This window comes from Symphalangus syndactylus, chromosome 2, assembly GCF_028878055.3.
Source record: "Symphalangus syndactylus isolate Jambi chromosome 2, NHGRI_mSymSyn1-v2.1_pri, whole genome shotgun sequence".
Lineage (NCBI taxonomy): Eukaryota > Metazoa > Chordata > Mammalia > Primates > Hylobatidae > Symphalangus > Symphalangus syndactylus.
Window position 1 is genome coordinate 23,587,121 of NC_072424.2, and position 24,146 is coordinate 23,611,266.

At 37.2% G+C, this 24,146-nt stretch overlaps 1 protein-coding gene across 1 annotated transcript in view; it reads right to left on the reverse strand.

The window, feature by feature from the left end:
• Positions 1 to 5,645: 5,645 nt before the first annotated feature.
• The window catches only part of FHIP2A (FHF complex subunit HOOK interacting protein 2A), a 43,807-nt gene continuing 25,306 nt past the window's right edge, over positions 5,646 to 24,146 (reverse strand). The window contains exons 11-17 of the mRNA XM_055248254.2: positions 23,920 to 24,089; positions 23,415 to 23,558; positions 21,913 to 22,003; positions 15,282 to 15,425; positions 9,456 to 9,596; positions 9,010 to 9,113; positions 5,646 to 8,908 (exon numbers count right to left, since the gene is read on the reverse strand). Of these exons, the coding sequence (XP_055104229.1) occupies positions 8,803 to 8,908; positions 9,010 to 9,113; positions 9,456 to 9,596; positions 15,282 to 15,425; positions 21,913 to 22,003; positions 23,415 to 23,558; positions 23,920 to 24,089 (900 nt within the window). The 3' untranslated portion in view covers positions 5,646 to 8,802. The remainder of the gene's footprint in view (positions 8,909 to 9,009; positions 9,114 to 9,455; positions 9,597 to 15,281; positions 15,426 to 21,912; positions 22,004 to 23,414; positions 23,559 to 23,919; positions 24,090 to 24,146) is intronic.

The window sequence follows — 24,146 nt, forward strand, 5'->3', positions numbered from 1 at the left end:
ACAGGAATCAGTAGAAAAACTCAGCATTTGCGCCTATCCAACATCTTTCTTAACCTAATAAGGCTGACAGTCAGCATCTCTGTTAGAAGAAGTTAATGGTATTAGCTGAATGATTGATTACACAGATCACTGGAGGAAGGGCCAAAACACAGTGGTCTTATATCAGAGTATAGCAATGGCAAGCTGTAAAATGAGGACAAAGAAATTTTAATAACGACCTTAAAATGGTGTTGATATTAAAATGCTCAGCCCGGAATTATCTACGTCAAATTAATTACACTTCCCTAGTCTTTTACTTTCCATTGAAATAAAAATGATAATGAGCAACACTACTTCGCAAGATGTATATCAGCAATTTCTGAGTAATTTCTTTGAAATACTGAGCTCAATGAATGTAAATTATATTATATGCTATGCATCAAAAGACTCCAACCATTAACTACTGTGCAAAATTATTTTTATTTCAATGTCAAATTCCAAAGAAAAACACCCAGAAATTTCTATGCACGTTTGCATTTATAGCTTTTATTATTTTTAGGATGTGGTTTTGAACCCAAATTCCAATGAGTCATATGTACTCTTGCCAACAGTATTTTCAGGGAAAGGCTTACTTGAAGCTGCATGACATTGGATCATTTTATGGAAAATGTAAGTCTTTATGAAATGGAACCTGTTTGTTGTCAAGGAGTCCAAGCTACATTACTAATGAGGTAATATTTTATTTTAAAAGTAGGTGTTTTCTTCTCAACTCCATTTCTGTGGGAGCCCAACACCAATGCAGCTTAAGGAAATGATAGTCTATTTTCTAATCATTTCTAAAACAAAATGGAAATAAAGATCACAGGACAAAGAATTGAAGCAGCCCACAAAGAATATAGAAACATAAATGCTCTGTGACTTGCTACATTGTTGATAAGAGCAACAGGATAAAGAGATTTAAGTAGAAGAGCATACTTTAAACATGGAAGAATAATGTTTAAGGAACAGCTAATTTGTTTCTCCCCTAGAAATCTCCAGTACATGGCTCTCTTGGGAATTCTAATCAATTAAAACCCTACATGCTATTCTACTTGTGAGTGGAATAAGGAATACATTTCTCATGTTATTATATAAATGAATCTCATCTTCAGGGATTTGAAATATAGCTTTATCCAGAGTATAGTGAATTTGTGTGTCATCTCATCTTTCTGCATTATAGTAAAATTGATTTTATGATTCCTTACTCATAAATCACAGGCCTGAGGCAATAACAGCCTTGGAGATGCTTTTGCTTGTCTTGCCTAATCTCACAGGCTGGGTGTGTCTCTTGTTCTTTCTTCTGAACCACATCTAGCTTTTCAGCTTGCAATTATGATTATAGTTCTCAGCCTTGAAAAAGAGTGGCTGTCAGACCCAGGTCATGTTCCTGGCTTGTTTGGATCCTCTAAACTGAATACCATCCCGGACACCTTTAGCACATCATTGGAAGAAATTAATAGTGTGATCATGATGCAAATGAATGCACATCACAATATGGGTACCATTATGAACTTACAGCTACAAAAATCAAAGGATATCTTCCCTTTCCCCTTACTCTCCCCTCTGATATAAGAGCAAAGTGACCCATGGTGGTATTTAGATTTCTGGCAGTCTGCTAGGGGTTTTACCTTCATGTAAGGATGTGGTTCTTCAATCAAGAGAAGTATAAAGTATTACCTAATATTAAAAAAATATATATTCCCCCACTTTTTTTAAAGACTCCCTGTCAGTTCCTCAATATACTGACTAGTCCAACTAGAGCAGTGGTCCCCAACCTCTTTGGCACCAGGGACTGGCTTCATGAAAAACAATTTTTGCACGGACTTGGGGATGATTTCAGGATGCAACTGTTCCACCTGAGATCCATAAGGCATTAGTTAGATTTTTATAAGGAGCGTACAACCTAGATCCCCGCATGCAAGTTTACAGTAGGGTTAGCGCTCCTATGAGAATCGAATGTTGCTGCTGATCTGACAGGAGGCGGAGCTCAGGTGGTCGCCTGCCGCTCACCTCCTGCTATGCAGCCCAGTTCCCAACCGGCCACGGACTGGTACTGGTCTGTGGCCCGGGGATTGGGGGACCCGTGAACTAGAGTGAAGAGGAAAGTCGTAATATAAAATCATAAGCCTGGGCAATATAGTGAGACCGTATCTCTACAAAAATAAAAATAGGTGGCCACGGTGGCACCTGCCTGTAATCCCAACTACTCAGGAGGCTGAGGCAGGATTGAGTTGAGGCTGCAGTGAGCTGATCGTGCCACTGCACTCCAGCCTGGGTGACAGAGCAAGACCCTGTCTCAAAAAAAAAAAAAAAATTTATAAAGCACACTGCATTGGGAAATCAGGTAATTCCTTGAAGCCACCTCAGGAAGACTAGGTATGAAGGAAGCAGAAGTCTCTTGATCTTGCTCCCTGGCAGGAGTGAGCTCTGGCCTGTCCATCTGCATTCTAGCCTGACTCCAGGCTTAGATTTCTAGCCTGACTCCAGGCTTAGATTTCTAGCCTGTCTCCAGGCTTAGATTTCTAGCCTGACTCCAGGCTTAGGAATGGGTGGGAGTTGTGGGATGATAACCCAGTGGAGGTCTACACATCCTATCTCTCCATGCATATCTGGCATGTGGCTTCTGAATTCATCTCCACCGTCTCCATCAGCCTAGGTTGGTTCTCTCTTAATTGGATATGCAAGCTGCTTTGTGCCCCAAACCAGGAGAGAATAAAGAATGCTGTCAAAACAGCATTGAGTTAAAAGTAAGGAGAAAGGCTTGGTTCTACAAATGCTTTAGCTGAACCAAATCTTACCCCTAATGTTTGGGTCATTTTAAAAGTCCAATTTAATCTTTTGGTTTTAGTATTTCAGTTGACTATGTGCCTTCTCACTATACAATAGTTTTAGAGAGAGATCACAAATCACAAGCTAATTGCTATTCATCAGCTGAGAAGATATGGGTCCAAAGCACTGTTCTTTGGGCTAGTGCTTTATACCAACATCAGAATGAAGTGAAAGGCCACAGTTAAGCATGGCAAATACGATAGGATGCAGAAGTTTCTGGCCAGGTTGACTCTGTTGTCATTATAACTTCTTTTTTTTTTTTTTTTTTTTTTTTTTGAGATGGAGTCTCACTCTGTTGCCCAGGCTGGAGTACAGTGGCGTGATCTCTGCTCACTGCAACCTCCACCTCCCCGGTTCAAGCGATTCTCCTGCCTCAGCCTCCAGAGCAGCTGGGATTACAGCCACGTGCCACCATGCCTGGCTAATTTTTGTAGTTTTAGTAGAGATGGAATTTCACCATGTTGGCCAGGCTGGTCTCAAACTCCCGACCTCAAGTAATCCGCCTGCCTCAGCCTCCCAACGTGCTAGGATTACAGGCGTGAGCTACCGCGCCTGGCATCTGTTCTGGTTATAACTTCTGAGACTATCTGGCATATCTCAAAAAAAAGTAAGACTATAACCCAAATGTAAGAATAATACATATATAACATACTTAAAAGTAAGAATATGCAGGCAAGGCTTGAGTTTCAGATCTTCCTGTTTAGATGATTTGCCATCTTCCTTCCTTTCCCTGGGGCTCACACCTTTTGGGTCTTGTTTCTCTAACAGTGTTCACCAGTGTGCACTGTAATTTATTTTTGTAAGCACCACACCAAGACTGACTTCTTTAGGGCTGAAATCATTTTTTTGTTTTCCCAGCACCTTAATACCTGGTTCATAGAAAGTTCTTGAGAAATGTGTTAAATAAACAAAATTCTTGTTTGGTTTGTGGATGTCCTATTTCTGATACATTTTTAGAAATGATATAACAGAGAAATTTCTAATGCCCACAATAGTCAAATCAGTGAGAGTAGTGAGTATGAATGAAACAGGCTTAGATGGATCTCCCTGAGGTGGGCAGTGGGGTATATTACCAAATAAAGTTAAAAACTGATTTTCTGGAATCAACCCAAATGCCCATCAATGATAGACTGGATAAAGAAAATGTAGTGTATATACACCGTGGAATACTATGCAGTTATAAAAAGGAAGGAGATCATGTCCTTTGCGGGGGCATGGATAGAGCTGGACGCCACTATCCTCAGCAAACTAATGCAGGAACAGAAAACCAAACACTGCATGTTCTCACTTATAAGTGGGAGCTGAACAATGAAAGCATATGGACATAGGGAGGGAAACAACACACACTGGGGCCTGTGCTGGGGGCGGGGTGGGGAGGGAGAGCATCAGGAAAAATAGCTAAAGCACGTGGGGCTTAATACCTGGGTGATGGGTTGATAGGTGCAGCAAACAACCATGGCACACATTTATCTATATAACAAACCTACACATCCTGCATATGTATCCTGGAACATAAATTAAATTTAAAAAAAAAACAAAACAGAAAAACTGACTTTCTGCAAGGTAGTCCCTAGGTAACAACTTTATTGCCATAAGAACAACTATAAAACACTCCATTTCTTCTGCATCATTCAGTGTTAAACTCACATGCAGTGTTTCTGCTTGCTTGTATCCATTTTTTTTTTTTTTTGGAAAAGAGGTATAGATTTTTACTTGAGAGTTACTCCAGCAAAACTTCAATTTTTACAGTTTTATGTTAATTCTTTAAATTCCCTTGGGATTACTAGTTCTCCAGCTAAAACACTGCTAAATTCTTAACAGTTTGAAGCAGGTTTTGGACTGGGGATCCAATTATGCATTCCCAAAACGCAGTTTTCTTTTGAAGTAGCTTCTTTTGAAGGGCAAGGAGGGTGATTACAACTCTTCAATGTCTAAACCTTGCCTCTTCCATCCTTTCAAACTATCATCTTTATTTCCGTCTAAAGTGATTTTGAAAAGAATCTTCGGGTAGTTGGGATTAATCACTGGATTTTTCTCTTTCTGGCTGTGCTGTGTAATACATGTTTCTTTGTTTCCTATTCAGAACCTCTGGCAAATACTCAAGTGAACAGGGTAAGTCTAGAGTCTAATTGTTTTAAGTGTCAGCTAAAAAGAAGTTTTAATATGTGTTAGAAAAATACTAAGAAATAATGCTTAGAATAAATTGTTTTTCTGGGCCGGGCCAGATGGCTCACATCTGTAATCCTAGCACTTTGGGAGGCCGAGGCAGGTGGATCACCTGAGGTCAGAGGTTCAAGACCAGCCTGATCAACATGGTAAAACCCTATCTCTACTAAAAATACAAAAATTAGCTGGACATGGTGGCAGGCACCTGTAATCCCAGCTACTCAGGAGGCTGGGGCAGGAGAATCACTGGAACCCAGGGGGCAGAGGTTGCAGTGAGCTGAGATTGTGCCATTGTATTCCAGCCTGGGGAACAGAGTGAGACTCTGCCTCAAAAAAAAAAAAAAAAAAAAAATTGTTTTTCTGAGACATTCCTTCCTTTTGGGCAGTGATTATTAAGAAGGGAAGTGGAAGATATATATGAGGTTTCCCTGGGGCAATTTTTCAAGCTACACATCTCTCCTCCACAAATAGATATATTGCTTTTTGTTTTCTCCCTAGAATACTACAGAGACCCCATTGATTGTAGTGTGCCATATCCCTTTGTGTGTTGGGGGTGCAAAAAGTTAAGAATTGTTTGAGGTTTCTCATTGGATAAAATGTTCCCAATTAGAATTTTACAAAAACATAAGACGTTTTGTTTAAATTACATTATTTATTTTTTAGATCATCCCTCTTAGTCCTGCATGCATTGTTAGCACAAAAAGTTGAACTTGATCACAACTTCCTTTGAAGAGAGAATAGATACACAATGACCACCTGAAGAGTTTCTCCACGGATGGACCAAGAATTCCAAACGTTGGTAACACTGTCAGTAACCTACACAATATTCAATACAAAAAATTTACCAAATATCCTGTTTAATGTAAACAAGGCAGGAGGCAAAACAGAGTATTACAGTAACACTATTTTACAGGGCCCAGAAAATGTGATTATCTACCATGTTTTAACACATAAAGTGTCACAATGACATGCACATTTGATTTACTATATAACCCAAAATATAACCATATAATGTGGTTTTAGCACTTCACTGTAACTTCTTCTGTCAATACTGATGGACTTCATAATTAAATGGTAATTGTATATTAATGCAATAATTTATGGAAACATTACCATGAATTTATGAAGTAATTCCATAATTTGTGCCCTGTAAAATTCAGTGTAACAATGTTTACACTAGCAACAGTGTAAGCAAGCTAAGAATTTTGGTCCTTATATATATACATATATACACATATACACACACAATAATGTACAATTAAACCAAAAAGCTATGAATCCACTCACAGCTTCCATATTGCACAAACAGATATATTATGAGAAAGTTACATAGTTATAAGGTGAGTACTATATGGCAATAGGCTAAGACAAATCTGAGTTCAATCAAGTAAAGAATGTGGCTCATAACTAAAAACAAACCCAAAGACTATATTGTTAGAAAGTTTTAAAAAATGTGCATACTTATTGATACAAATGTGAAGCAAGGCTGAAATTCACTTTGGAACTTGCTATGGCAATCAATTGTTATGACGGTGCTTTCCACTCAACATAGTGCATTTTAGTCACTGTTTTTGCAAGTACTGAGTAACAGAAATATTCAGCTGTCAACATACGGTAAGAAAAACTAGTGATGCAGTACAATGTTTCACTAACAAATTGAACTCACTGTGAGAGCTTCTACTGGCTCTAGGTCTGAACTAAATATAAAAGAAAAAAGAAGGGAAGAAAAACAGAAACTTAGAAACAAATGAAATCTTAAGCCTTAGCTGATTACAAATTAAAGTCATTACAATAACTTAAGAAAATTATATTTTCAGAAGCAGCATACACATACACAAATATAAGAGTTAAAGCTTTTCTGAGCTTGGTTTCATGGATTAGTTATAAGGTCCCATAGTGAAATCAAGGATAAAAGAGTATTTGGTTTCAGAGGTAATATCATTGCTACTACACCTATTGAGCACTATGAAAACATTAAGAAATATCTAATATCTCTTAATGCCTTAGTTTAAATACTCGTATATCAAAGTAGACTGTTACTACATCTAGAAATGGAAATGTCGAAGTGTTCGTTGTATGAAGTGATTAAAAAATACAGCAAACTGAATAATGCCTTCACATCATTCAAAATGATTTAAAGAAAATCACGCACAAAATAACTATCTCCCATTTTTGTGTTTTCTTTGTTTTACTTAATAAATTTCTTAGAATAAGCTAACAAAGATTTGCGTGAAATTAGAGGTTTAGTCTTTTTGTTGTTTTAACAGTGGTAAGCATTCTAGAGCTGAGGCTATTCATAATCTTTTGATATTTTGTTAATAGCAAAAATAAACTATGAAATAAACCAGAAAAGCTAACACAACAAAATGAGCAGATAGGAGTAAAACAAGCCTCTATGCACATGCCACACAATGCGTATATGCAAACATGCTACATAAAATAACTTCCTAGAGGGGGTAGTGACAGTTCCCTTCAAGCTGGAACCTTTGATAGCCTGTTCCCCCAAATATCAGCAAATGAAAAGATAAAGAAAAAAGTGCTGCGCTTAACATGTCAAATAAAAACAAACAATAGCTTAAAAGCAGTATTTGAGTGATCAGCATCACTTAAAGGAAAAATAGAAAGTGGACTGGCAAACACGATTTTGTCAATCAAGTACAAGCATGCTGTGCCCAGCGCAGCTTTGCTGAACTACAGGTTCCTACATGTACACCCATTCACATACATACCCAATTTCCCCAAATCCTTTAACACGTAAACAGGACATTTAAAAGTCTGTTTTCTTTAATCTCTTTAGAATCATTTAAAACAAAAGACTGAACAAAATAGAAAAAAATGTAAACATCGAGGAGCCACTGGCACTTTGATTGCTGCCAAGGGTTATCAGTCAGTTCCCCACCTAGACACCACCATGCGTTTCAGTAAGAAAATCAAATTATAAAGCAATTTTCTGAGAGGGAGAGAGGGGGGAAAAAGGTTCTCAACCCAGTACATGTTACTTAGCTTAAAAAAATACAATTTTAGCAAACACTATCAATGGTGAGCATAAATTCAACACTGTTGCGAAAATGACAGTTTAAATAAACTGGGACCCACACATGAAGAAAATCACTAACATGGCTATGTGCACAAAAGAGTAAAAGAACATTTCTTTAAAAATATAGATATATTAATCAAGAATTTATCATATTAAATTGTTATTCTTAAAAAAGCTGAAGAAAGTTAATGGTGCTCTACACATTTTTATCTCCTATAATTAATTCATTCAATGGTTTCTGAATTGTATTTTTTTCTCATTTACAGTTTTTTTCATATTTTGTTTGATAAGAATTCTGACCTTAAAAAGTTATAAAATTAGTGATTTTTTTTGCTACTTATTAGTCCAAAAGAATATAAGCATTTGAGTCCCAGAGAATGTCAAAATGCCTTGCTACCTAAAAGGATATTAATATAACAGAAATATCATCAAAGTCATGACATCAGAAATATTGCAGCTTTTCACACAGTCATTAGAAATGCTTATTTCCTGAAGTTCCTTTGATTGTATCCTGGATTCAACAATGTGCAATTTTATATATATAGAACCATTATGATAAAGCCAATGAAAACAACATTATACAACATTTCACCAAGAATCTCCACTCAATAGGTTCTTAATGGTTCTGTCCAGTTTACAGCAATACTTCGTTTAAAAAGGCTTTTTATCCTCTTGTGGCTGAGCGGAACTGAATCTTTTTTGATGAAATGTGCACAGTAGTTCTGTTCCCCTAGTTACTTGAAAGATGTTATTTATGGTGTGGAGGAAGCGTGATATTTCACGAATGCAATCGCCGCCAGCTCCTTACAGAACTCTTCTAACACAATCACACCCTCTAGCAGTGTGATGTGGTCAATACTGGTAAGGGAAAAACAGACAATAAATCATTTCAAGATCTCAGTCGATCATTAAGTTCACTGAAACTTTTGGATTTAAAAAAATGTAAAACACTAACTTACATAGGGCCTTCAGGTTCCAAACCAAGTAATCGCTTTCTGACTAACAGAAGCTTGGGAGTAAAGTCTTGAATACGCTGGATTCGAAGCATAAGGTCTCCAACAACCTGCATCACAGAGGCAAGGCACTTCAGTTCCTAAAATCAGCTACACAGACAATCTCAGGGTTTAAAAAAAAAAAAAAATCTTCATTCCCTACTATTTAATAAAGAATGTAAACTTTCACTACTCATATAATCATCTTTAACCAAGGACTCATACCTAATTCTTTAAAATAAAAGTTACATATTATTTAAAATAATTTTAAAAATAATAGTTCAGAATGTATAATAATTACTTTTAAGCAGTAGATATATTTTTCATTATGTGACACTAATTGCATACAATGATATTATATTAATTGCACAGATTTATCAATCCTAGGGAATATAACAGAACTAGTAACTCACCCTGACAATTACAGAGAAGAGAGATCTACAGCCGGGAGCGAGGTTCACGTAAGGATCCAAAAGGTACTCGTGGATGTGTGGATGAGGGAAGAGAGAAAGTCTAGATAACACTGAGGTTACTTGTAAGTTTACATCATATGGCTATGGAGAGGTAGAAAAACAGAAAGGCATTGAATAATAACGTATACCTGAGCGCTTAATTTACTATTTCAATTTGTCCTTTTAAGAAAGGAGAATCTGGCCAGGCGCAGTGGCTCACACCTGTAATCCCAGTACTTTGGGAGGCTGAGGCGGGCGGATCACCTGAGGTCGGGAGTTTGAGACCAGCCTGACCAACATGGAGAAACCCCGTCTCTACTTAAGATACAAAATTAGCCGGGTGTGGTGGCACATGCCTGTAATCCCAGCTACTCGGGAGGCTGAGGCAGGAGAATTGCTTGAACCCGGGAGGTGGAGGTTGCGGTGAGCCGAGATCACGCCATTGCACTCCAGCCTGGGCAACAAGAGCGAAACTCTGTCTCAAAAAAAAAAAAAAGAAAGGAGAATCCACCAACTTCCTCCCTGCTCCGCATGCTCTTCTGCAATGAAAATATCTACAACTAAACTAGCTCTCATCATCTCAAATTACATATATTGCAGGCCTAAAACTTTAAAGATTTAAAAAGCATATAAACATATAAAGACAAATACGTGACACAGAATGTTTATTTTATGCAGGTTGATTCAATTAATGAAATTGTTCAAGGGGTCATAAAAAAGCACCAGTGTGTCATATATAATATTAATTACAGAGGACCCATTGAGCATAAGACCAAAAAACAAGAAGGGAAGATATCACATCTTTTTAAATATAGTAATTTTAGAAGTGATATTCCTCACCTCAGATTATTCAACTACTACCAATTCCCAAAAACACATATACAGTAAAATAAAGTCAAATCAGAGAACCTTGTCAGCAGAATGAAAGTACTTGGGGATAGAATCGATGATGACCCCTATGCCTCAAAGTGAATGAGAAGGTTCAAAATGGTGATTACAGAGAGGGATCATCTCATTTCTTGCCTGAGTATTAACTTTCCCCAAACAACTGTATATCTGTGTACAGTTAGTTCCTCACACTTGTTTTGTATGAAATAGCACGATTTTACTTGAATCTAGTTGTCTGTTTATTCTTCACAGAAAGGGGCTTTACAGAGTTATGTCAACATCAAAGCAAAAGGCACACTACACAAGGAGTTGCTACTACTTGCTCAGAACTTTGAATAGAAACCTCTCACCCCTTCCAGTTTGCTTCTTCTAAGCAGCCAAAGGAAACGGATTGGTTGCAACAAAACTAACTACAGTGAGGAGGCTGCAGAGAACCCAGGTGGCAAGAGTGAGACAGACGCTGCAGCACAGTGGAGGGAAGAGGGAGTCAGGACCAAGTGCAACATCAGCCAGCACAGCGGAATGTTTTACTCTCAGCCACTGAACAACCTGCAAAGCCTTGATCACAGTGAATAGCAATGAGGCAGTCAATCTCTGGCATTCAGTGGAGAATGCTCGGGCACGCGCCAGTTCTGCTACAGACTTCGGCATTTTACTGTCTTTTGAAAATCACCACAGCTACAGACGCTATGATGAACGTGTTTTGTTACATAAACAAAAACTCTCAAGTCCTATGCTGTAAGGCCCATTTTAGTCTTTCTAACTTACTACTAGATTCATGAACATGGATTTTTTTAAAGAATAGAAACTGCTCCGAGTCATTTTTTTTTCTTTCAAAACCTAGCTGTAAGGAAGGTAATTGAAAGGAAATATGCATTCCCAGTAAAGGATAGTTTAAGAGCAAATTCTCCTACTTGGTAATACTTGGGGGCTTTTGGGTATTTTTTATTGATATAGCATAATTGTACCTATTTTGGGGGTCCATGTGATATTTTGATACATTTCACAATGTGTAATGTGTAATGACCAAATTAGGGTAACCGGGACATCCATCACCTCCAGCATTTATCTTTTCTTTCTGTTGGGAACATCACAGTTCTCTTCTAGCTCCTTTGAAATATACAATATGTTTTTGTTAACTAATTTTCCTACTGTACTACTGAATACTAGAACTTATTCCTTCTAACTGTATTTTTGGACTCATTAACCAACTTCTCTCCATTTCTCCTCCCTTGATAATATTTACAATAGAATAGCCTTCTCTGAGACTCAACTCAAAATAAACAATGAATTTACATTAAATTGTATTTTAGGTATGAAGGAATCATTTACAAAAAATAATTTAAAAGAATGCATTTAGTAAAAAAAAAAAAAAAAGCAGAAAAAAAATTTAAAATACAACTCAAGTCCAGAATTGTACATGACTCTTCAATGCAGGTAGTTAAGATTTTTAGGTCACTAAATTTTGCCATCTGCAGGTGCTTAAATAAATAAATCAATACAATTTGGCTTTAAACAAATATATTACTATTTAGACTTTGTGTTTTCTCTGTGTGGTGTTACTTTGGTTTGCAGTTTATTTTAACATAAATCTAGGTCATAGGTTGCTTAAGAAATTTAAGGCTGACACAGATTATTTCTTAATGTAGTAAAAATGAAAATAAATTTCAACAAGCTAAACTTGTTTCACTGTACTCTGAAATGGTCTCTACTTCCTATTGGTAATAACTTTAAAACAAGCTGGCCTTTTTGGAGGTTGTTGGTACTTAAGTGTTTATATCTATTATTTGGGGTCCCTTTATTTTATACTTTATACAGTATTTACCTGAAAGGAAAGCAAGCCAGATTTCTCTGACATGCCAAATGGACTTGGCCCATGTTTTTGGACTGAACTCAAATTTTGAGATAATAAACTTTGACTTAAAAAAGTAATATCAACTTCACTTTAACAATTAGAAAATGTGACAAGTAGCTAAGTTACTTGATCAAATTCAAACTCATCACGCTCAGGGCAGGGACAAGATTTGGCCTCCTTACCATGTTCCCAGTGTTCTTTACATTCTGCTATGAGCTTTAGTATTTTCATATCTTTTTACAATCACCACCATTACAAACAATAGTAAATGTTTGTATTATGAATTTTTTTTAAATTAGCATTGTGATAACACAATAGTGTTATGAATACTTGATACTGTAAGTTCTCAATTATGCATGCAGACATTAGCCACTTGCCAAACTATTCATATTAAATGTTTAATCTCAGTCAGGTTACCTAGACTCTATTAGGAATACATACTAAGAAAATGCCCTGCAAAGAGAAAAACAAAAGAAAAAGAAAAAAGAAGAAAGAAGGCCAGGCATGGTGGTTCATGCCTGTAATCCCAGGACCTTGGGAGGCCGAGGCGGGTGGATCACCTGAGGTCAGGAGTTCGAGACCAGCCTGAGCAATATGGTGAAACCCCGTCTCTATTAAAAATACAAAAATTAGCCAGGCGTGGTGGCATGCGCCTGTGATCCCAGCTACTTGGGACGCTGAGACAGGAGAATCGCTTGAGCCTGGGAGGGAGAGGTTGCAATGAGCCAAGATCACACCACTGCACTCCAGCCTGGGCGACAGAGCGAGACTTGGTCTCAGAAAAAAAAAAAAAAAAGAAACAGGGAGAGAAAGAAAAAAAACTACAAGCAAGTATCACTATCAGCAAAAATGTTTAGGAAAGAAAGAAAACTAGGCCAAAAATGCTTAGCTTCCTAGGACTCATGTTTTATCTCTGAGATCAGACTATACCAAAAAGGCTTTGAAAATCAAGGGTTTTTTTTTGTTTGTTTGGTTTTTTATTTTGTTTTAGAGATGGGGTCTCACTATGTTGCCTAGGCTAGTGTGCAGTGGCTATCCTTAGGCACAATCATAGCGCCCTACAGCCTTGAACTCCTAGGATCAAGCAATCCTCCTGCCTCAGACTCCTGAGTAGCTGGGACTACAGGTGCACCTGGCTCAAGAGTTTTAAAAATAAAAGGTTTCAGACGGGGCTCCATAGCTTACTAGCTGTAAGTCACATAACTGAAACCAAAGATTCCTCATTTGTAAAATAATACTAGAAATCTGTCTTGCCTATGATACAGGGTTACAGGAAGAATGACTGAAACAGTCTATGAATCAGCTGTGTGCTATGAAGTGCTATCTGATGAAATTGAAAAGTATTTCAAGTATTTCAGATACTGTTTTCAATGTATCCTTTTGTGCCAGCACTCTACAAACTAGAGAAAAAGTGCTCAAGTTTGAAGATTCAGGGTGGATCTTTCAATTCAGAAATTACTTTTTAAAATTTAGATTCTTTTTTAGTACTTTCAGTCAAAATATCTAAACATTACTGTCTTATACTCATTGTTATTACCTCTTGCTTGTTAGCTTAATCAAATTTAAACTATGCCTAGCAAACCGGCTCAAAAACAAAAACAAAAAACAAAAAAGCCACAATAAACTGATGAATCCTGGCTACCCAGGAGGTTTACACAGCCATGATGTGAGGCCACAATACCTATTAATAATCAGATTTTTATACTTTGCTTGTCAGGTTTAAAACAACCAACCAAGCAACACTAGAAATACAGCACACGCTATTAAGAGGTTAAAAAAAAAAAAAAAAAAAAAGGACCTGGTTTCTTATACAGATTACCGTCAGAAACAATGCTGACTAAACTCTAACATAGTGAAATACTTCTTAGATTACAATTTCTTTATTTGACTTTCTGGTTATTGAAGACAGCCTATTTAGTAAATTTCTTTTACAACTCCCTATGCTCACATAAATATTTAACTAAAATGCTAAAAAAGAACACATACTTTAATATACAATTGCAAATTAATTCCAAATTGGTCCACTCAGTTTCTACACTGAGGAAAGTACTATGCTAGTTGTGTTCTTTCAGGTTTAGATTCTAATGGGTCAAGCATTTCAAAGCTTTTTTTTTTTTGAGACAGAGTCCGGCTCTGTCCCCCAGGCTGGAGTGTAGTGGCACCATCTCGGCTCACTGCAAGCTCCGCCTCCTGGGTTCACGCCATTCTCCTGCCTCAGCCTCCCGAGTAGCTGGGACTACAGGCACCTGCCACCACGCCCCGCTAATGTTTTTGTATTTTTAGTAGAGACAGGGTTTCACCATGTTGGCCAAGATAGTCTCGAACTCCTGACCTCGTGATCCACCCACCTCGGCCTCCCAAAGTGCTAGGATTACAGGCTTGAGCCACCGCACCCAGCCTTCAAAGCTCTCTTATCACTACGCTTACGAGCCAATGAGAGATGGAAGGAGGGATTCCATAATCCCAAATTTATTTCTCCTAACAGTCAGATGAGATGTACATAGCAACCTATCAGCTGATGGTGATTTTTATCCACCTTTAAAGGAGTACATTAACCTTTTCTATTTCACCTCTCCCTTATGAAAATGAGGATCGTTTACAAGCTTCGTCTAAAGAGCCAGGTTCACCTAACACTATTCTGTAATTTTATTGAGACCAGAGTGTTCAAGATTCAATCTGAAATGACATTTAGGGTCTTCTAAATTGAGCATCTGTATTTGTACTAAAGGTACTAACTAAAAGGCTAAGAAAGTCATAAAAGGAAAGCACTCCTAATCATCTCCAAAATGTGTTAAGGATATTAAGACAATGGCCTATCATGAGAAGTAAAATAAACAAGCAGCTGTCAGGCCAAATAAATGTTTTTAACATACAGAATGCATCACAAATCTGCCAGTTGTTGGCAATCAAGCTTCAAGAAAAAGTCACCCAGTGGAAAAAGAAAACAATAAAAGTACTTTATTGAAGATCTACTAAGACTTGAGATGATTCCATGGTGAATGGCAACAAAATAATATGAAAATTAGTATTTTAAAATGTATTACCTGATCAAGAATTCTTCCCATTCTGTCAAACAGCACTTTTAAAAAATGACCTTCAAAGAAAGCTGCTTCTAAATTGCACTTTTCCAATGCTTTTGGAGACCCAGGCCACTCCCATCTTAAGCAGACAGCACAGTAGTCTCGGAACTAGGGGGAAAAAAGCATGTGAATCATTAAAGAACAAAAACAAATTAAGATGAAATAGAAATGATTTCCTCAAATAGGCATATAAAAAACCACTTGAATGCAGAATGTCTGCTATGTTTGAGGTGCCAAGGGAGAGGGGGAAGAGATGACTCAGATCTTTCTGTGACTAGGGGCACAGGTAAGATTATATTAACTGCTGCTACCAGTATAAGTTGATGAAAAAGAGACATATTTTAACTTTACTAAAATACCCCTAACAGCTCTTTCCTTTAAAGGAATTTAACTCTTAGTTACTTTCATCACCGATTTAGAGGATATTTAAAAAGCAAAGTCAGACCTAGCCAAGTTTTCAAATTTATTCTAAAATGGTATATACCATAGATGAATTGATGCATGTTATTTGAGAAGACAAGCCTGCTGTTCCTAGAATGGATGCACACTAGCACACTAGGCATGATGTTATGATAGGATCAAACAGTGCTACTGACCAGTGCTGGTCCTCAAAGTGTTTACTACTGTCCACAATGAGATGAGGACAAAAAGCAAGAGCAAGCACTTAAAAACGTTCCTAACAATTTGACTATGAAGAGTTTTATGTCTGTTAACTCTAACTATGAAATAATCAGGGTTTGTATTTTGTGTCTTTTTTTCTTTTCATTTTTCTACAATAGGAATTCTTTTTTTTTTTTTTGAGATGGAGTTTCGCTCTTGTTGCCCAGGATGGAGTGCAATGGCGCAATTTCGGCTCACCGCAACCTCCACCTCCCAGGTTCAAGCGATTCTCCTGCCTCAGCCTCCCAAGTAGCTGAGATTACAGGCATGTGCCACCACGCCCAGTTAATTTTGTATTTTTAGTAGAGATGGGGTTTCTCCATGTTGGTCAGGCTAGTCTCGAATTCCTGACCTCACGTGATCTGCCTGCTTTGGCCTCCCAAAGTGCTGGGATTACAGGCATAAGCCACCACGCCTGGCCAGGAATTCATTTTTATTGCATTTTACAAAAGTGTTGGTCTGTGACAGATTGGAAATAAAAAACAAAACAAAACAAAACAAAAAAAACACCCTGGTCTTTCACTACAGATAGTTATCAGTGAAACAGTGTGAATATTTATAAGCAAAAGAATAGTTCATATAATAAAAATGAATTTTAAAAGTCTCCCCCAATATGTAATTTACTTGAATTGAAACAAAAGAAATTTAAAGCACTGTTTTCTTCTACGTTCCTTCCCTCTTCAGATTCTCCTTATTTAATAAAGCAAAATTACTTTGACTTCTCTAGTTTAGAAATTACCTGAAATTAAAACTGAAAATGGCTGGGGCGGTGGCATGAGCCACCAGGTCCAGCTAATTTTTGTATTTTTAGTAGTGACGGGGTTTCACCATGTTGGCCAGGCTGGTCTCCAACTCCTGACCTCAAGTGATCTGCCCGCCTTGGCCTCCCAAAGTGCTAGGATTACAGGTGTGAGCCACCGCGCCTGGCCCAAATCTCAATTTTTAAGAAATCATTTTTACATTAACACTTCTTATATTCTGACTTATAATTTCTTGTATCTTTTGGTTTTTCTAATATTTCTGAAACAATTGTAGCTGCATTTGTAATCACAAAATGGAAATGAGAGAAACTTTACAGAAAGAATAAAAGCAGTTTAAAAATCCAATCAGTACTGCTGAAAGATGTATTTTACTTTTATTGTCTTTACTTGATTGTTATTTGAATGTTACTTGCTACTCCATTAATTTATTCATGTATTAATGCAGATGAATTCATGTATTAACGTGGACTTGAATTAAAGTATTATGAATTAACTATGTGCATATGCAGATTAGTTATATATAATAGCATACTTCAATACAAAGAATTTAAATAAAAATTAAATGTACATTTTTCAGATTTGAGAATTTTTAAAATTTAGACTATAAATTTTAAAATTCTCTTTCAAATTTTGAAATATTTTATTCTGGTTATTTATTCAACAAATACTAAATAGTTACTGATATTGTAAAATGTATAAAGCTCTAAGCTACATATTTTGTGGGATTTAATGGTAAATCAAGCATGAATCCTACCCTCAAGAGACTGACTATTACCTTATAACCCCAAGGCAAGAAAGAAAACACAAAGGACCACAAAAGATGAGACATAATGCCATGAGCATGAAGATGAGTAGTTACCTTTACTGTTGGGAAGGGAGAGGAGGAAGAGGGTAAAAAGAATAAATCACGAGCTGGCATTTAATCTGGATGTTGAAGACAGTGTAGAAATTTAGATATCAGATGGTGGGTGAGAAATAAGAGGAGAACCTTGTAGGCAAACAGAATAGCATCAATAAATGCATGTAAATGTTATATTTGGATAGCAAGTGAAAGTCATAGTAAGAAATATAGAAAAGCAGGCTGGAAAATTGATCCAAAGGATCCTTAATTCTAAGATTTGATGTCTAAGTATTTATACTTTATGAGTTAATAAAGAAGGGGTTCTCAGATCCACACTTGAATGAGATTAATCTGTTAATGGCTTCTAAGCAGAAGGAACAAGCTCAGCAAACAAGTTATGAGGCTACTGTAATCCTGGCAGAGGTAATAAAGATGTAAACTAGGATTCTGAAAGCAAAAAGCAAAAATGGAGAAGGGGCAGACAGGAGAGATATAGTAGGGGCAAAACTGATGCAACTTGGCAATACACTAGAGGCTAAGGAGAATAGAAGATGAATGAATCCCAGGCAACTCTGCAATACAAACCTTGAATGACCAGGAGGATGGATGTGCCACTGGCCACAGCAGGAAACAAAGGAGCAGATGCAGTTTTAAAGGAATCAATCATAAGTTCTGCTTTGGAAAGATAAAGTCTGAGGTCTTAGAAGAACATCTAAGTGGCTGAGGCTAGAGCTTTGGGGACACCTCAGATAAAGAATTCAAGACAGAAAGCATGTTAAACCAAAAGAATATCAAAGGAATGAAGATAGAAAAGAGGGCCATTGATAGACATTTTTGGTTTTTTGGCCACATCATAATATGGTGGACAGAGTAGAAATGACACCTGACACCTAAAAGCAGCAGCAGCAAAGAAAGATGCTGCAGAAGCCTTAAGAAAGGAGAAAGTTTGAAATGGCAGGGGCTGGGGTGGGGGGTGGGAGGCGGTTTAAACGAGTTCAGCAAAGTTACAGGACAGACGCTCAATACACAAAACCAGCAGTATTTCTACATTTGGAAAGAACAATCAGAAAATGAAGTTCACAAAATAATTTCACTTACAATAAAGAATACTTAGGAATAGATTTAATGAAGGAAGTGCAAGACTTGTACACTGAAAATCATGAAATTCTGTTGAATAACACTAAAAAGAACCTGAGTAAATGGAAAAATATCCAGTGTTCATGAATTGGAAAACTTAATATTGTTAGGATGGCTGTACTTCTCCAATCAATCTACAAATTCAATGTAAGCCTTACAAAAATTTCAACTGCTTTTTTTTTTTTTTTTTTTTTCAGAAATGGACAAAGTAATCCTAAAATTCACATGGAATTACAAGGGACTCCAAATAGCCAAAACAATTTTGAGAAAGAAGTAAGTTGAAGGATTCATATTTCTCAATTTCAAAACTTACTACAAAGCTGCAGTAATCGAGACAGGGTGGTGCTGGGATAAGGACAGGTACATAGGTCAGTGGAATAGAAACGAGAGTCCTCAAATAAACTTTACACTTACAGTCAATAAACGGAAAATAGCCTTTTCACTAAGTGCTGCAGAGACAACTGGATGTCTACATGTAAAAAAATGAATCTGGACCCCACCTCACACTATATACAATAATTAACTCAAAATAGGTTAAAGACCTAAATGGATAAATTAAAACTATGAAACTCTTAGAAAGAGACTTAGGTGAAAATCTATGTAATCTTGGTTAGGCAATGATTTCTTAGGTATGGCATAAAAAGCACGAAGAAAAAATAGTTAAGTTGCACTTCATCAAAATTAAAAACTTTTGGCCAGGTTTAGTGGCTCACAACTGTAATCCTAGCACTTTGAGAGGCCAAGGTGGGCAGATCACTTGAGGCCAGGAGTTCAAGATCAGCCTAGGCAACAGGGTGAAACTCCATCTCTACTTAAAATACAAAAATTAGTTTGGTGTGATGGCACAAGCCTGTAATCCCAGCTACTTGGGAGGCTGAGGCAGGAGGATCGCTTGAACCCAGAAGGCGGGGGTTGCAGTGAGCCGAGATTGCGCCACTGCATTCCCGCCTGGATGACAGAGTGAGACTCTGTCTCAAAACAACAACAACGAACAAACAAACAAAAAAAACAAAATTAAAAACTTTTGTGTGTCAAAGGACAGGATACTATCAAGAAAGTGAAAAGGCAACTCCCAGATGGGAGAAAATGTTTGTAAATAATATATCTGATAAGGATCTACTATGCAGAATAGTAAGGGACTCTTACAACTCAATAATAAAAAGACAAATAGCCCAATTAAAATACAGGCAAAGGATTTATTTTTTATTTTTTGGGGACAGGGTCTTGCTCTGTTGCCCAAGCTGGAGTGCAGTGGCACCATCATAGCTCACTGTAACCTTAAACTCCTGAGCTCAAGCAGTCCTCCTGCCTCAGCTTCCCCAGCAGTTAGGACTACAGGTGCATGCTACCACACATGGATAATTTTTTTTTTTAATTTTTGTAAAAATGGGATTGTCCAGGCTGGTCTCAAATTTCTGGCTTCAAGTGATCCTTCTGCCTTGGCCTCCCAAAGTGCTAGGGTTACAGGTGTGAGACACCACACTTGGCCAGGATTTAAATATTCTTCAGAGAAGAGTACAAGTGTCTGCTAAGCATATGAAAAGGTACTCAACATCATTAGTCATAAGGAAATGTAAATCAAAACCAAAAGGAGACACCACTTCACACCTCCTGGGGTAGCTATAATTTAAAAAGAATAATGGTAAGTATTGGCAAGGAAATGGTGAAATTGGAACCCTAATACACTGCTGGTGTGATGTAAAATGGTTGCCACCACTGTGGAAAACAGTTTGGCAGTTCCTCAAAAAAGTTAAATATAGAATTATCATGTGACCCATCAATTTTACTACTAACCATATACCCAAGAAAACGGAAAACCTGTATTCAACAAAAAAGGAATATTCACAGCATAACTATTCATAATAATCAACAATTAGAAACAACCGAAATGTCCATTAACTGAGAGATGAACAAAATATCCGTACAATAAAATATTATTCAGCCATAAAAAGAAAGCAAGTACTGATGCATGCTTCAACTTGAATGAAACTTTACATTATGCTGAGTAAAACATGCCAGACAGAAAAGGTCACATATAGTATGATTCCATTTTTGTGAAATGTCAAGAATAGGCAAAGTCATAGAGACAGAAAGTAGATGAGTAGTTGCCAGGGCTGGGGGTTGGCGGGGAGGAGGAGTCAATAAGAACTGACTACTTTATTTGTACAGGGTTTCTTTTTGGGGTGATAGAAATCTTCTGGCATTAGATAGTGATAATGGTTGCCTAACATTGTGAATATACTAAAAAAACATTAAATTGTACACTTTAAAATAGTTAAAATTGTATTGAATTTTATCTCAATACAAGTTTTCTTTGCAGGAGGAATTTTTTAATACAATTTTTAAAATATTACAATGTAAAATGCTGTAAAGAGGAAAGAAGAATGAGAAAAGACTCCTTAATTTAGTACCTAAGAGCAAACCTTCGAGCAAGTCATTTGAGTGAGGCAGAAAGGTGAAATTCAGGGGCTGAAGGAGTGACAGCTGGGCAGCAGAGGAACTATACTTGTGAATCACTGTCTGCATCAGAAGGAAGGAGAAAAGGATAATGGCTTGTGGATGAGGATCAAGGGTGCATGGTGGGTAGAATTATTAAGATATCATGTTTTGGATCAGTAGGAGAAATGGATTTGTGTGAGATATAATTTAAAGTGGGAAAAAATTAAAGAGCATAAAGAAATCTTGAGATGGAGACACACAATCGGCGAAGTGCAAACTAAGGTCACTTGTACAAAGCAAAAGTAGTGACAGCAGAGACCAAGTGTCTCTCTCTCTTTTTTTTTTTTTTTTTTTTGAGATGGAGTCTTGCTCTGTTGCCCAGGCATGATCTTGGCTCATTGCAACCTCCACCTCCCAGGTTCAAGCGATTCTCCTGCCTCAGCCTCCCGAGTAGCTGGGACTACAAGCGGCCACCACCATGCCCAGCTAATTTTTGTATTTTAGTAGAGATGGAGTTTCACCATGTTGGCCAGGCTGGTCTCGAACTCCTGACCTCAAGTGATCCACCTGCTTCGGCCTCCCAAAGTGCTGGGATTACAGGTGTGAGCCACCACACCCGGCCCAGGTCTCATTTTTAATAAGAATGAAGTCATTTCCTTGGAGCAGTGGTGGTGGGCAGTGTGACAAGGGGTGTGTGTGTGTGTGTGTGTGTGTCTATTCTTAGATTTCATTTCCAACATTTAGTGACTTCACCTACCTGTCTATGAGCATCTCGGAGGTAGGTGTCATATCCCGTGCCCTCAACATGGTAGGAAGATTTTGCGTCATCCGGTACCAGACAGAGAAAACTTAAATGAAAAAAGCCACAATTATGCAAGATGTCCATTTGCATGAAAAAAAAAGGAAAAAAAAAGTAAAAGTGAAAAAGACCATAATCAATATCCTCATAATTCAATAATAACTTTATAAGTACTAAAGTATCTAGAGATATCGTAAGTTCAGCTAAGTATTAATACAAATGGAAACCCAACAAATGAAATTATACGTTGTTAATTCCTTATGTTGAATAAGTTTTACAATTCATTGATTAAATATTCTCATTATTTTAAAGGATTTAAAAATTACTAATTCCACTTAAAATAGAAGTAAGCCTAAGAAAGACATTTTTTTCCTCTTCAGATTGCCATATTTGTTAATCTCAGGAAACTAGTTTTAAGTAATTGAACTTGAGATTTTTATGTACCCTAATTTTGCATCTTGAGCCACACGCAATTTATCTCTAAAATCACCTGCCAGAACCAAGTATATCAGTGACAACATTGCAAGGGAAGCAAAAGAGAGAAAAAAAATTGCCACAGAAAAGGGCACTTTTAAAAAAACATAAAACCACGAGCTAACGAAAAGGAATAGCCCAACACTTAGCACACATGTTTAATAAGTACATCTTATCAAACCAGCAATTCTCAATGCTGTTACAATTGGGAATTACTTAAAATTAAACCATTTATATTTTTTTAAAATGGGATGACTCAGCACGGTGGCTCATGCCTGTAATCCCAGCACTTTGGGAGGTCAAGTCGCAGTAGCCATGCAACTGTAATCCCAGCTACTCAGGAGCCTGAGGCAGGAGAATCGCTTGAACCCGGGAGACGGAAGTTGCAGTGAGCAGGGATCACGCCACTGCACTCCAGCCTGGGCGGCACAGTGAGACTCTGTCTCAAAAAAAAAAAAAGGTGGGGGAGGGAACTCTGACGGTTCATTTAACAGCGGTTAATATTAAGCAGAGCTTTTCTCTAGTATCAAGTGTTGCCCGCAGGCTTACATAAGCAAGACCAAAAAAACTGACATAATCTTTAAAGAAGATCAAGTTCATAAGAGATTTCTGTAACCATCTAAGAGCACAGCTCTTACATGTTACACACTTTGGGAGGCCGAGGCGGGCAGATCACTTGAGGTCAGGAGTTTGAGACCAGCCTGACCAACATGGTGAGACCCCGTCTCTACTAAAAATACAAAAATTAGCTGGGTGACGTGGCGGGAGCCTGTAATCCCAGCTACTTGGGAGGCTGAGGCAGGAGAATCGCTTAAACCCAGGAGGCGGAGGTTGCAGTGAGCAGAGATCACGCCACTGCACTCCAGCGTGGGCAACAGAGCAAGACTCCATCTCAAATAATAATAATAGTAATAATAATAATAATAATAAACAAAAACACAAAACAAGTAAGAGAGATGGAAGTCAAATTTTATATAGCAACTCACCTATTTACAATTTTATGAACTTCAGTTTTTCCATCATTTTTGGGGTGGTCTGGAGTAGCAGGAGGCGAAGAACTAAGCCACTCTTGGTTTGGCAAAATGCTTTCTGGTGAAATGTCAGTAAATAATGGATCTTCTTCCAGATCTCTAAGTTAAATTTAATGACATATAAAAAACACTATTTTATTATGACATTTTCTAAACCAAAAGATTCTCTACTATGTTCTTAGAAAATGTTACATAATTTTGCTAATATAAAGGATTAAGGAATTATGTATATTTTCTAGGCAAATTAACATTCTATACTATTTTGTTATTAGGTCTAATGAATACACAATATTATTTGTAACGTAAAAGGATGGTAGTATCAATGCATCTAATTTTACTTTTAAGAACTTTTAAACTGTAAGAGGTATTTCTTTTGAGGATAAGGGAGACAGATAAGAGGAGAGAGAAAGTTCTATCTCTACATGAAATGCTGAACTCACGGAGTTGGACGGAAACTTACACTGCTCCTGCTATCAATCCATTTTCTACCACATCTTTATCTTCTGGGCACAAAGGTTTATATTCTGTATAATTTCTTTCTTCAAGATTTCTCAAGACCAAGTTGTAAAGAATGTGCTCATTGGGTTTTTGTAAAAGATGTTCAAACATTCGTAATGTCATTATGCTTATCTGAAACCAAAATTGATAAAAGCTAACTGAAAAATGTCTTTAAATAAGTTACTCTTC